The sequence below is a fragment of the Haliotis rubra genome, unplaced genomic scaffold, assembly GCF_003918875.1.
Source record: "Haliotis rubra isolate DU_JTF1 unplaced genomic scaffold, ASM391887v1 Scf108, whole genome shotgun sequence".
NCBI lineage: Eukaryota > Metazoa > Mollusca > Gastropoda > Lepetellida > Haliotidae > Haliotis > Haliotis rubra.
The window spans coordinates 682,384-698,287 of record NW_025764981.1 but is presented as its reverse complement, the minus strand read 5'-3'; the positions used below and the strand labels follow the sequence as shown (position 1 = coordinate 698,287).

At 38.5% G+C, this 15,904-nt stretch overlaps 1 protein-coding gene across 1 annotated transcript; it reads right to left on the bottom strand.

Moving 5' to 3' along the window:
- Positions 1-3,309: 3,309 nt before the first annotated feature.
- On the bottom strand, positions 3,310-4,893 carry LOC124281065 (putative nuclease HARBI1). The gene is made up of 3 exons (XM_046717078.1): positions 4,181-4,893; positions 3,815-4,036; positions 3,310-3,381 (listed from the first exon to the last, which is right to left on the bottom strand). The coding sequence occupies exons 1-2, from the start codon at positions 4,676-4,678 to the stop codon at positions 3,926-3,928; spliced, it is 609 nt and encodes a 202-aa protein (XP_046573034.1). The 5' UTR covers positions 4,679-4,893; the 3' UTR covers positions 3,310-3,381; positions 3,815-3,925.
- Positions 4,894-15,904: the final 11,011 nt, after the last annotated feature.

Sequence of the window (15,904 nt, the reverse complement as noted above, 5' to 3'; positions counted from 1 at the left end):
TTACACATATGTCTTTAAAGATGGATTTAGCGATGACGGGCTCGACTCACTACTTGCGTAAATCACAGCAATAGGTGTTTATACATACAAAAGTACTTCGAAAGCATGGAAATAAATATTCAGTCGAACAAGATCAAAACATCGTCTGCTTTCCGAATAAAAATTCAGCAAAAACAAATTGGTTTACGTTGATTCTATGTTATGTCAGAATAGATCCAGCAATAGACTGCTACAAAATTTCCGTGTTAAATTTATTATCAGCTTTCGTCAACGATATCGCCACTGATCTTGATCCGGTAACGGAGGATGCATTAACATCGAACGCCGAAGACATTTTAATGCCTTCCGTCCACATAAATAAACAGTTGGGTTATCAATTCAAACAAAATGATATTTTGAAATTTGTACTGTTTCAAATTGAGCGGTAGTAAAACACAATTAGATCTACAGAATCTGCAAACCGTTCTGTTTAGCCCAACATATTTTTTTTCTAAATGTATAATATCGTTGAAAAAAGTTATTTAGCTTAGTCATGATCCCTCTTATCCATTACACTGCTTGATCTAAAGTAGTCTATTAAAGTATAATTAATTACCTTACCGTGTTTATGCCAGAGGTACACCCTCGTGTCCTGATCCATCCTTTCGGATATCACCACAAATCTGGCTCTTTGTCAACAGACTCGCGAACATGCCAGCGAATCCGATTCAATTTGAATTCACTACACTTTGAAGCCACTAGGTCACAAAACACTTTCCAAAATGTAGAAAATAATATCCGTAGAATCGAATTTGAGCACAAAGTACACACATGAGTGTGTAAGAGTCACCACAGCTGTCGCACGCAGACGTAGAGGTGCGTGAAATCGTCAAGTTGACAGGGCGCAAAATTCAACAGTATCTAAATTCGGTACAACACGGACTTCTCGTTACAGCAAAAGCGCCCCTACTCTTAAATTTTGTACCAGTACCAGTAATTAGATATCAAAGACTATCTCAGTCATACAATCAGGTTAACCTTGCGCAAACTGTCAGAGGCTCTCCTGTCGAATCTTTCCAAATTTGCACGTAAATGTAAACAATGACTTCGAGAAAAGGTCAAGGCCATGAGGTTGCTGCCACTTTTCTGGTGGGGAAAGGGTCTACGGTGGAATTTTCAAATGTGAACCAAGCTTTTTAAACTTATTTGATATATGTTTTCCAACTTATCAGTTAATGATTGGTGATTGATGCATTGAAAAAACAAAACGTGATTTGTTATTACTGAATCTGGAGTTTGTTAGTCATTGACGGTTTGCCACCAAACACCCCGTTTCGGGCGATACCACTTGAGATTGGAATGCGAGGCCGCTTCACGTATTGACTCGTAACCAAAGAAAGAGCTCCACCTGAAATTGTTCATAAAATTGTCATGGTAGAATGGAGATAAACCTACTGTGTTGGAAAATCAGAGGTATATAACGAAATTATAATAGCTCTAAATTGTTCATTTAAAACCTCACGCTACGCGTTCGGTTTTAAATGAAATTTAGAAACTATTATAATTCCGTTATATACCTCTGATTTTCCCACAATGCAGGTTTATCTCCTAATTCTACCATGACTTCAGTAAACACTGGATTGTGATTGGTTAATTAAAAGTCATTCAGAGGTATATAATCACGTTATACAGGTCTCTGTTTTCCGTGCGCAATCATACATGGTTTACGGTAATGCACTATTTTGCCTGCCCACTAACATGGCGGACACCAAACAACCTACCGATGCATCGATAAATTACGGCGATTTTACTGTCGGAAATTACACATATGTCTTTAAAGATGGATTTAGCGATGACGGGCTCGACTCACTACTTGCGTAAATCACAGCAATAGGTGTTTATACATACAAAAGTACTTCGAAAGCATGGAAACAAATATTCAGTCGAACAGGATCAAAACATCGTCTGCTTTCCGAATAAAAATTCAGCAAAAACAAATTTGTTTACGTTGATTCTTTGTTATGTCAGAATAGATCCAGCAATAGACTGCTACAAAATTTCCGTGTTAAATTTATTATCAGCTTTCGTCAACGATATCGCCACTGATCTTGATCCGGTAACGGAGGATGCATTAACATCGAACGCCGAAGAAATTTCAATGCCTTCCGTCCACATAAATAAACAGTTGGGTTATCAATTCAAACAAAATGATATTTTGAAATTTGTACTGTTTCCAATTTAGCGGTAGTAAAACACAATTTGATCTACAGAATCTGCAAACCGTTCTGTTTAGCCCAACATATTTTTTTTCTAAATGTATAATATCGTTCAAAAAGTTATTAAGCTTAGTCATGATCCCTCTTATCCATTACACTGCTTGATCTAAAGTAGTCTATTAAAGTATAATTAATTACCTTACCGTGTTAATGCCAGAGGTACACCCTCGTGTCCTGATCCATCCTTTCGGAAATATCACCACAAATCTGGCTCTTTGTCAACAGACTCGCGAACATGCCAGCGAATCCGATTCAATTTGAATTCACTACACTTTGAAGCCACTAGGTCACCAAACACTTTCCAAAATGTAGAAAATAATATCCGTAGAATCGAATTTGAGCACAAAGTACACACATGAGTGTGTAAGAGTCACCACAGCTGTCGCACGCAGACGTAGAGGTGCGTGAAATCGTCAAGTTGACAGGGCGCAAAATTCAACAGTATCTAAATTCGGTACAACACGGACTTCTCGTTACAGCAAAAGCGCCCCTACTCTTAAATTTTGTACCAGTACCAGTAATTAGATATCAAAGACTATCTCAGTCATACAATCAGGTTAACCTTGCGCAAACTGTCAGAGGCTCTCCTGTCGAATCTTTCCAAATTTGCACGTAAATGTAAACAATGACTTCGAGAAAAGGTCAAGGCCATGAGGTTGCTGCCACTTTTCTGGTGGGGAAAGGGTCTACGGTGGAATTTTCAAATGTGAACCAAGCTTTTTAAACTTATTTGATATATGTTTTCCAACTTATCAGTTAATGATTGGTGATTGATGCATTGAAAAAACAAAACGTGATTTGTTATTACTGAATCTGGAGTTTGTTAGTCATTGACGGTTTGCCACCAAACACCCCGTTTCGGGCGATACCACTTGAGATTGGAATGCGAGGCCGCTTCCCGTATTGACTCGTAACCAAAGAAAGAGCTCCACCTGAAATTGTTCATAAAATTGTCATGGTAGAATGGAGATAAACCTACTGTGTTGGAAAATCAGAGGTATATAACGAAATTATAATAGCTCTAAATTGTTCATTTAAAACCTCACGCTACGCGTGAAGGACCCCAAATCTGCGTTTCAGCTGGCCAATTCCCCGCTCAACACAACTTCTTGTGATCTTGTGAGCTCTGAAAACAATTTTGTCTTAAATTATTGAAATAAATCAAAATAAATTTGGTTCACATAAGTTTGAAAAAAAATATTTTAGATATTTATGGGTGATTGTCTTTTTACTTTTATTTATATTCAATTTTACTCCAAAAACTCAGATATTTCTTCTGTCAGAATGTGGATTATCATTGCAAACACTAAAAAAAAGTTGAAATGAACAGAAGAAAACAAAACATATATTTTGGTGTGACCTAATCACAGTTTTATATCAGTGCATACTTAATATTCATATATCAAAAGAAATTATGATTATCTGATGGATACATACTTGCATATTACGAAAAGGTTTAGTTTGATATTGTTTACCGCATTATGTGTGATCCAAATTCTGACTGCACCTTTTATATAGTACCAAGGGGATCACTCCAACGTGTCAGGGTTAATTCTTACCGGTTGTATTTAATCTGACAGCCGGGTTGTGGGTGTAAGAAAGGTGTTAGCAACCAACGTCTGGACGGATAACCGCTGTCACCGAGGAGGTGACACCCAGCTGGCAAGTTGTTACCCTCCATTAACCGGAAAAGGCCACTCTGGGACAAGATTCTCGAGTCGTGTGGACCCAGGCCAGCGTGCAACGATGTCAATGATGCGATCGAAGGGATCGAATACTACCTGAAAAATACAAAACCACGGCACGTTTACAAGTTTGTTACGCCCAAATCGACGATCGAAAGGTTTGAGACGTTACTGTACATGTGTGTCTTTAGAAATGAACTATTTTTCATCACACAAAATATGAATCCGTAAAGAAAGTACCTGTGTGTTGATGCTGTGGTAGTGATGCCGATTGACGTAAACATCCTCATTTACAGTCGGTGCCTGTATCTGTATGTGTGTGCCATCAATGACGCCGATCACCCCCGGGAAGTTGGCTGTCCGGTGAAACTCCACCTTGTTACGTTGACACTCGGCAGGACTGGGAAAGTGTATAAACCGTGCCACCATGGCAGGTGTGGTCAAGGCTTCTACAGTCGTGCATATCGCACGTGAAACGCTCGGTTGGCTCAACCCATGATCATCCCCGTTACACAATTGAAACTTGCCTGTTGCCAGGAACCTCAAAGTGACTAAAAGTTTTGTTGTCGCGTCAATTGCATGATTCCGTCCAGTTAATGGCTGTATTTGTGCTCCAACAAGTTGCAATAAAAATCTAATACCTTGTTGGTTCAGTCTGTATCTCTTAAGAAGTTCCTCATCACGCATATCATTGAATCTGTTGGATCTTGGCAAATAAACACGCTGTGCGGCAGCCATCTTAGTTACAGACTTAAGTTGAAATCCTATAGTTAAGCCTACATGGATGCAGGCTTAGGAAATAAGTCCAAAAACAACAAAACTTAAGTCTAAAACCTTTATTGAATATGACTAAGAAAAAACAAGTGACTTAAGACAAAACTTAAGTTTTTTCAAAAAACTTAAGTCACTTTCCATAGACTTAAGTCTTTTTAAGGACTTAAGACTTTTATAGAATACCGCCCATGGTGCAATAAGTAGTAATTAGTGATCCAAACAGCAATTCATGATACAGGCAGTAAATTATGTACAAGTAGTGAAATACGATGGACCTACATAATTGAGCATAAAAGAGCATAATTGATATAGTACGACAGCTTTATTATTACATGCTGGTCAGTTGATGAAAGAAGTAGTTTAAATGCTAATGTAGGTGGCTTACATAGATAATATTCAGCTATATATTTCGTACGCAAATCTTTATACAAAGGACATACAAGTAAAAAATGGATTTCATTTTCCACATCTATATTACACAGTGGGCACATTCTCTTGCAGTCGTTGTGTATGTAGAGTTTGAGGTCCCCCAACTCGCTGCTCCGTAGTCAACTGTCGACCAGACCATGGCGTCAAAGAGTTTCCTGTATGTTGTGTAGTGCATACCGCCCATGGACTTGAATTTAGAAATCAGTAGACCCAGCGCTCGACCTGCCGAACTAGCTACAACCTTGGCCATCCTTGCGTAGTCTAAGTGTTCTGTTATCAATAGGCCTAAATAACAGTAACTGTCCGTTAGCTCTAGTGACGTAGGAACGCACTGAAAAACACAAGTCGTTCTTGGCATATTTACAGGTCTACAGTGTAGAACTTTTGATGTATCCGAGTTTACAGTCATGAAATTGTTCTCACACCAGTTATGTAAAATGTCTAAAAGTACTTTTAGGTCCGCTTCATCTTCAGCTAACAGGACCAGATCGTCTGCATAAGCTAGCACAATCAGTGTTTCGTCAATAAACTTCACACCAATATTGAAACTCTTTATGGTAGTTATCAAATCATTGATATAGACGTTGAATAGCATAGGGGAGAGAAGGCATCCTTGTTTAAGCCCACACTTGACGTTAAACCATTCAGTCATATTTCCATGTATTCTGACACAACTCTTCACGCTCTTGTAAAGGAAGATGATAGCTTCATACATCTTTCCAAAGATTCCAAGATCAGACAGTTTTCTCCACAATATAGACCTATCAATATTATCATAAGCCTTTCTAAAATCTATGAATGCTAAAAACGTCGATTTCTTTAAAGATTTCCGAGTTTCCACTATGGATGTGAGTGAGGATATATGTTCTACTGTGGACCTGCCCCTCCTGAAACCGTTCTGCTCCTCAGCTATACAGTCCCTGGTTTCTGTATACTTGTACATTCTTGTATTCAGCACCGAACAGTACAGTTTATAGCTTGAATTTGTCAAGGAGATACCTCTGTATGATAAAGGGTCATATTTATCAGCACATGATGACTTCGGGATAGGATTGATGATACTCATAGCCCATTCACTCGGTATTACCACTGTATCTTGTTACTTCTGTATTTAAATGCGAGTTGAGTGTTATTACTTACTATCATTCATCCTTCCTGATTTACAAGCGAGTTTTTACATTGAAATGACAACATCAAAGGCACTTATCCGTGTTACCAACGCAATACCCATGTCCTCTTCTGGCTAACTACTATTCCGACATAATATTATCATTTATTGTCATTTGTATCTCATATGCCGATGATATCGGCCTAAGTGTAATAAAGTTCTGTTCTGTTCAGTTATTTATTCAGGACATGAACTTGGCAACTTGCAGTCTTTCTTATCGTTTCTCATATTACAGATCAAATATAGATAACAAACACTAAAATTTAAACTTTATTATATTTTTACAGTTAATGGAAAATGACAAAATACCCAATTGAGTTGGAGTGAGGTGGGTACAATTTATTTGGTTACTCAAATAAATTATTCTCAAAGAAAAATTAGGATACCCAATCGGGATGACCACAAGCGAGTACATAACTCAATGACCCAAAAAGTTATCTGTAGCTCTGGCATTTAGTGCTGGACAGAAAAATAAAAAGTGAAGTTCATCACAGATATCTAAATTCACACTATGTTTCCATTCTTTACAATACTGGTCAAACACATTCAACGTTTTTTGCAATCCATCACTTGTTTCAGCTAATATGACAGTATCGTCAGCGTAAAGTAATATCAACAATTTCATAAAGATACCAAGCTGGTCCTCAATAAGCTTATTTACATGTTGTTGAATTAGTTTTTGCAAATAACTGGATAACAGGATATTTTTATTACTGAAGATGAAAGTGAAATAGTATTTATAAAATTCAGTATAAACATGTTTTATAATAGTTAATTTCCCCATGACTTTTTTCCGTGACTTTCATTCCGATCAACATTCTAGATAGCTACCTGTATGCCAAGAGCAAGGTGAAAGGAGAAAATGAGATGTTCAAGTGACTTTCTAATAAGTGTTATCTGTGCACTGACAAACATGTGATGTAAAATAATATGGTGCTTGGTCTCATATGTTTGATAGGTACATGTATATAAATTATTGTTTTTGATAATATTCACAAGTAAATGTGATCTGGCAAATAGATGCTGATGTACACATGTGTTGCTGCAATATGTCTTAATTTAAAATCATGATTCATTATATGAACTGAAAAAAACTATAGTTAATACCTAATGTTGTCTTTTTATCTGGGCACATGCCATTAATATTATTATCAAGGGTACAGCTTCATTAAGCCTTATGCAACCAACCATAAAATGTGTTGTTTTAAGCGGTCTGTCTTTTGGGAGGTCTGTCTTATGGGAAGATACCACCTGATGTATTTCACCGAGACGCTTGGTATTGGTGACAAAGATCATTCGTCATTTTGTTGTAAAATGTATGAGGCATTGACGAACCCATGTGATTGAAGCTGAGTTTGAATAATACGTGATGTAACAGACATCCGACATTAGTGTAACATGGGTTTATAAACACTCTATAATATCGGAGAAAGTTCGCCTCGGCGTTTGTGTTTTTCTATTTTACAAAACACCCATAACGATTCTCAATTCAATTCTTTATTCTCATAAACCACCTTGCTGGTACAAGAGCATATATCTTAAACATATATACTAATACAAATTCAAGATAGCAGACAAACAGAAGAAAACAACATTATTTTCTGACAACAGATGATAGATGTATAATACACTATGACCAATTTACTATGTCTCGAGATTGCTGTGTAAATAATATTTTTGTAAACATATAATGGAAAAAGATGTTACATGGGTTGGTAAAAATTCGTTCCCAAAGTATCTAGTCCTTTACAATTAAAAATATAATGATATTCATCTGTAACTATGGTTACATGTTCTAAATCTCAATAATGGTAAAACAAAACGTTTTGGAAGGAAGAAATATGCATCAAAATTAAGAAATGACTTCAGATGGTAATAAATTCCCATGGGACTAGAAATAATGTCATTTTACCAGTTTTGGATAATGGGGCGTGGTGAGCGAGCTGGCTAAGGCGCCAGGCTAGTAATCCAGCGAGCTTGAGCTGCCGGGATCGAGCCCACAACTGACCGGGTGTAAAAACCTTGGAGTCAACTTTGTATTTCAGACTCTTTCAGTGTTGTCACAACCAGTACAGTACACAACCCTGTGCACTTAAAAGAACCCACGAATCCGTTGGTAGATGACAAGATGGTGGCCTCATGAATACGTGCAAACACCTAGTTGCGGGTACAGCAACGTGCAGTAAACTAAGTACTGTGACTACGTGTCCCAGTCCACCCAAATGTGAATGGGTACCTCGTAAGGATGGGAAAGCCACATTAAGTCGGTGCGCCTAGTGGCAGCAAGAGTTGTATGCTCCCCCAAGGAATTGAGATTGATATTACGAAGTGCCGTTGAGACTGACATCCTATGATCGAGGAAAAAACAAAGCGCCTATGAGCAGCCTAGCTGGAACTCGGTGCTTTATAAATAGATTGTAATAATAAGAATAGATTGTTGTTTAAGGATATGTGTAACTTTTGAGAACAGCCACTGGGCTGTACAAATTGAGAGATTTTCAAAAACATGCGAGTGTCCAGTATTGTCTAATATATTTTTAGCGTGCGAGAGCCAGGGATGAAATCTTTTATTTTCCTTTGAAGTTATAAATACTTATAACTTTAGTTGATTAGCTCAAAAACACCTTCTTGGTAAGTTAACTTGTGGCAAACATTTATTAAATGTTTATATATCATAATTCTAATTGGGAATCTTCCTAGTTCTCTGTAGAGCATACAGCGAGGGATTGAATTGATTAATCCTGTAATGAGTCTTATGAGTATGAAATGAATTTTCTCCAAAAGTTCAAGTTTTTCGAAAAACCAGACTTTTGCACCATAGGTCAAGATAGGTATTACCATTAAGTCAAATGCTAACTTCCATGAATCACAATAGTCCTTAAATGTGCCCAACGCATATTGTAATCCCTTTGGCGATTCATAAAATAATACTGCATCATCTGCATATAATAAAACTAACAACTTCATAAATATCATCAAATCTTTGTCACACTAGATACTGAAGTCAAGAGTCTGAATGGACTGCAAACGTTCACGTAATGTCTTGGGTTTATTCATTGATGTGTCAAGATATTGTACACAAAAGAGTTTTTGATCCGCTTATTATTTCAATTTCTGTAATGATTTGATTACAGTGCCTATCTAATTTTGAATTCGTACTGACGTTTTTTGTAGCTGAGTATAGTTGAGATTTACACCATTACAGTCTGAAGTAAGTAAATGAGATTCAATATCATTTGTGAAAATGGATTAATAATTGGTGATTTGATGAACAAATACCCATGATCACGATGCTTTTTAAGATCCAGTTGCCAGAGTGAACGTTTGACATTTAGATTCCAAAATATACACTAATAATGCCGTGAACGGTGATTATGTAATATGGCAAAAATGACAAGACTTAAGATGCATGTATTTTTCAGTAATTTTACTCTCCTCAAATTAAGTGGATGACTTGTCTTGCTCACGCTGTTATGACCTGCAAGATATCCGTCCACTGATCTGTGCGTCGAGTAGCTACCAAACTGAGATAAGGGGTGATAGATTTTCTAAATGATAACATATTCATGTTTAAAAAAACAACCATTTTAATAGAATAAACTTATTAACATAAACTGTTGAGTAAACTGTTTGTCTAATTTAGAATAGTGTCATCATTGCTATTTTAAACCATTATTCTGGGGAGCTTATTTCTGCACGCAAGAATTTTTTTCACATAGTTTATACAGTTGACATTCCATTCACACACGACTTATATTGCTACGTGGTTTGCTTCTTTTGTACAGAACGCAAATAATGGTGTTTGGGGACGTTATTTAACATTTAAAGGGGATGTGTAATAAATAGGTAAATAAAATTGTTTCCCTTTCATAATCTGTATATGTCGTGGAGTACATTGGCTGACAAACATTTTAGAAAATGTCCTTTGCCAGACTTGTTCATATAAGATGGAGGTGGTGAGGTGAGGTGAAGTTGGGTTTAACTTCGTGCTTGAGAATATTTCGCTCATATGACGACGTGCATGCTTGTGTATGTGTATGTGCGGCTGCTTGTACTAGCCCAGTCTGAAGCTGGTTTTATAGTGCTAGCCCACTGAGATACCATGCCGCAGTGAAGCATGAATACCCCACTCAGACACATTATACTGACTCCGAGCCGACCAGTCCTTGATGTACCCATTAATGCCGAGCGCCAGGCTGGGACCAACAAGTACCATATTTGGTTTGACGCGGTCGGGGATCGAACCCGCGACCGCTCTCCGGGTGGACGCTCTAACCACTACACCACGGAGGCGGTCTATGATAAGATGGAATAGTCATTTTATCAGTAGGTAACATCTTGCTGCTCCACTGCTGACGCACGGTTTGTAAAGCTTCTTCGTCATCTACACTTTCACATTTAATAAACTGACAAGCAAAAGAAAGTACACAGGTGTAATTGTTGTTGCAATCCCAAATATGCGTTCTAACTAAAAAAAATATTGAAAAACATTGATTGTATAGAACGCAACCATCATGTTTCATTTGACAAAATGCAACCAAAAACATTTGTACTTTTTTTGCACGAATTTTTGCAAAGTTGTGATTATTGTCCCATGCACCAGCACTTTTCTGACAGAGAGTATAAAACCTGTTTGTCGTGAAGACTGAACAATCACTTGACAGAAATCTCACGAGGAAATGCCAAGATTGACGTCGGCGCAACGAGAACGGGACAAAGAAATGACACAAATGGGCGCTTTCAACAGCGATATTGCAAGGACATTGGGTTGCACAAGACAAACCATAATTCGGCTGTTTAACCGTTTCAGTACGACAGGCCAGACATGTGATCGACCCAGAAGTGGACGTTCCAGAGTCACAACACCCCAAGAGGATCGCTATCTGCGGGTTATTCACCTACGCAACTGGATGTTGGCGGTGACGTCATCGGCAGCCACATCATTAGATCATCGCGTAAGCCGATTCACAGTGACAAGACGACTTCGTCCTGCTGGCATGTATGGGCCTACCGACCGCTGCGTGGAATGGCCTTGACCTTCCAGCATCGTAGGAACCGTCTGCAGTGGTCATCACTACATCGCTGTTTATTGTTACAATGTCATTTTGCTGATAAAACATGTGTATTGCAGTGTGCTTCAACATACATGTTCCATTTCATCAAAAGGTTTTGTTATTTTTATCTTATTGGAAGAAACACAACCTGTGTACTTTCTTTTGCACATCAGTTTAGTTTCAGGGTTGAGGTACAACAGGCTGCCGAGTTTGTTTAATGGATCAATTCATCCGTGTAGAAAGCCGTCATATAAATGATATTAATTAAGTCCTCAGGTGAGTCGGGTCTGTTCACGTTTCTGAAATAGATTCCGAGATTTTACGGTATACGAGCATTCTGGTTGAGACCAGTTAACTGAGGACAGAGGTAACATACTCTCCACCAGCGGGAAAACTTGTAAAGTCGTGGTACGTCTATTAATGTGAGAGATTGCAGGGCCATTCTTTCTGTGGCATTGCTGTACCTCTAATTTTGAGACGTTGAGGCTGAAAACTCTGCCAACACCTCCGCGAGAGAGAACTGAAGTGGGGTAAGTTGATGTATAACTAGTAGAAATGGGGCAGTACAGCATAGGGAACGCCGCCATGTAATACCCTTCAATGTAGTTCTAAATCTATTGCGTCTCTTACTTATTCCATGTGGCGAGTAAATTATACTACCCATCAAAAGTTAAGACTCACTAGTGTAAATGTAGCCACTTACTTCATTCAACTGTTCTGAACCAGAATATTCAAATATGCAAAATATTCCATACTGTTTAAAGGTACTGTTTACACATGAATTGATGTATTGTAAAACAGATTCGTATTGTTGAAAAGATTATTGTCATGAGTTCAATAAATGATGAAACGCAGTGAAAATTGGCGAATTCTGAACGAAACTTTACATCGAAACGCAGCTGCTCACATGCACGATATTTGCATATGCTTTTCAGCAATTTGATGCATGATCCTCGTGCAATTCATCTGCATAAGGTTTGCAGTTGGTTTCCCTAAGTTAGTAAAACTTCATCTTCGATGTAACCACATATATATACATAACATATAGTGACTTTTGATGGGTTGTATAGTCTGTATAGTATTTGGGCCGGTTGAGTTGAATGAAATATACCGATAGTGCAGTCGTTTGGTGCCATCTCTTCTTTCGATTGGGCAGTTAAGGGTCACTTTGTGACCGTGTATATCCACACCCATAGAGAGAGTGAGTTTGTTTTTTCGCCGCTTTTAGCAATATCACCAGAAATGGGCTTCACATATTGTACCAATACGGGGAATTGAATCCGGTGACGAGTGAGTGCTTTAACCACAAGGCTACCCCATCGCCCCACACCCTTAGAGCCTGAAGTCCATTGGTTATGATACATCGCATGACCATGATATATGTGAACAAGGAAAGTCGGTAAATATTTAATATGGTATTGTGAAATAGTGACAATCAGTTATGAAAGAGAACTAACCCATATTCAGGCATTGTCCTTCAGTGTGCTTTGCTGACCTTACAAATTGTTTATAAATTGTTTACATTGTCAAGCTACGAAACGTCACGTGTCATTTTCAAACACGAGTAGTTCTCTCTAACTGCCACAACCTGCTTTTTAATGCTGCAACGTAGAAAACATATTTTATATGGATAAACCATTGCTTTTATATATGCACAAACGCCTGTATGCTTTTTTCCGGCTCTCATCACGATACATATACTCAGCGTCATTAATGAAGGGTCAAGCTATTGGTATTACTAATACGTTCTTAAAGGCCGGGCTTCAAACCTATACACAGATGGGGTCTGGCCTCCTTGCCTTGCCAAAGGTGTCTTTCAATGCAAAACATTCCATGAAATATCACAAAATTGACTTACCGGTTCTTGATGAAATTAAGCCATTGTGTAAAGAAGTATGTTATGAAGACTCACTGCAAAACGTGTTGATGTAGACTGTGTACAAAACCTGCCTTTTAAAAATATATAATCTCTTTTTGAAATCCAAATTTGAACTTGCCACTGTATCAGTCAGGAGGCCAGAGGAGGTGCGTCTCGGCAGAAACAGACCTCTTAGTGGAAGTTAAAGCTTCATTCAGGGTTTCATATTTCACTTTCTTCCCAGGCAGTCAGTGAAACTGATGCACTCCACCACTCCTGATGTGCGGGTTGTACACTGATTTGCCTCTTGACACTGAGTGGAACACTTGATTCCCCGCCCCCCGGGGTGATTTTGGCTTGGTATCCTTGTTATTATTATCAACACATCAAGTAGGCAAATTTAATTATCTTCTATAGTAAACCTTTGGTGTCCTCAATTCTTTATAATAACATAAGATTCTCTAAAATGCAGTAATAACATAACATTCTGTACTTTTCAAAACCCAAAAGCCTCAAATGAACAATGCTTAGTTTTGGTATGCTAACTCGTGGGTGAGATCACACTTCATTGAATCCTACTATCGGAATAAACTTGACATATCTCATTATCTGGCTGACCATACTGATTTCCTCACATGATGGATCCAAGTTAGCGATGTGCTCGTTTTACAATCGAAATACCTGGTGACAAAGAAGTCAAGCAAGGTATTCTCCAAAAACTGAAACAAGTGAAAGCACACCTAAAAGCAGAGAGAAACAAGCCTGCTAATAATGCTGAGGTTCTGGACCGGGTTCCGTCAAATTATCTCCAGCACCATGGTGTGACTGCCCCAGAAGATCCACCGGTTACATACCTGACACAGCCAGACCAGGTGACTCTGATGACAATTTTTTCATTATATCTGAATCATCCATGAAAATGTGTCTGGATGTAGCAGAGAAGCATGGACGAAAATGTTCCAATAAATTGACTGTTACACAAGTCAGTTATGGTGGCCATGAAATGAAGATGACAGTTCGCTGCCGCAAGTCACACCAGTATCGTCTGGCGTTATAACCCTACCTACCCGACAACAAATTTCTTGTGAATGAGAAGGTTGGACATGCTTTTTACAGCTGTGGTATGTTACCAGTTCAGTACCAAAGGTTCTGTTCAGCTGCAGGGATTGGTAATCTGAGAAATATAGAGAACAACAACTTACCACCTATAAGGCTTGTGTTCAGGCAGAATATACTGACTGGTGTGAAACTTCATTGTTAGAAGAAGTTGCTGGTTATGAAGATTTGGACGGCATCAACATCATGACAGACAGATGGCTGGAGAACAAATGTCAAGGATAGTAGTGTGGTGGCCATTGGTGATTACACTCATAAGGTGTTAACATGCCAACATATTACCAAATAGAATGATCCTGTTTCACAGCGGCGCGAAAGGATTGGAACAGTGGAGATATACTATTACCTCCAAGAGAGAAATGTCTATGTTAATGTACACACCCACGACAGAAACCTGTCTGTAAATAAACTCATTCGGGACAGTGGAACAATGAACCAAAATGACATATGACATGGCATAAAATCAGCAGCCTAGTCCCTTTCTGCTGTATCCACTGGGCCAAAGTACAAGCATGGCAATACCTGGCATGAACAGCTGTCAGACAAAGTGCAACCTGTTGCTACACACTTCCATCATGCCATTCGAAATGTAACGGTGACAGCGAGAATCCACAGCGAGATCCTCACTCATAAATGTGATCGAACATTATAAGAACAATCATTCTGATTGCAGCCCACCCTCAAGGTGCAAGGAAGATCCAAACTATGAACCATCACGTATAGTGCTCACAAGTGAGAAAGCTGTGTCATTGTTGAAAGGTGTTATCACAGATTCCATCCTTTTCAAGTATGCAGACGACATCAGTTTGGCTAAAGATACTTTCTATGTTGAAAGTTTCAATAATGTTATGAATATTTTTCAAGACAAACGAATCTCACTTACTGGCAGTATTTACAATATAAAATCTCAATTAGCTGTTTGCCACTGGAGGGGCGGTGGGGTAGCCTAATGGTTAAAGCGTTGGCTCGTCACGCCGAAGACCCGGGTTCGAATCCCCACATGGACACAATGTGTGAAGCCCATTTCTGGTGTCCCCTGCCGTGATGTTGCTGGAATATTGCTAAAAGCGGCGTAAAACCATACTCACTCACTCACTCACTGTTTGCCACTGGAATGAAAATGTGAATAGAAGCTATACTTCTGAGTGGCATTCAAGGAATCCTTTGTGCAGAGATGTCGCAGGAATGGGAATTACAAACCTGTCTCCTACAATTACAGGCGCAATGTATGGAACAGATATCTTGGGAGATTATTTTGACCTGAAACAATTATGTATGGCCATCAGATAATTCATTTTTCCTTGCTGACCCTCTAATTTGCTGACTCGTTTATCTTTACTGTTACTACTAATTATCGCAACAGTGTTACTTCATAGATAAAGTCTTGAGAAAGCTGTGTAAAATAGTACAACCTCGAGAAACAGCGATCATGGAAGTTGAAGAAGAAAGACTCTCTCACACATTGATGGTTACTCCTCTCCAGAGAGAAACTATATATAATCTATTTCATCAGCATAACTGGGATATAATAGAAGTTCCCATTCCGAGGCAACAGTGACAACGCT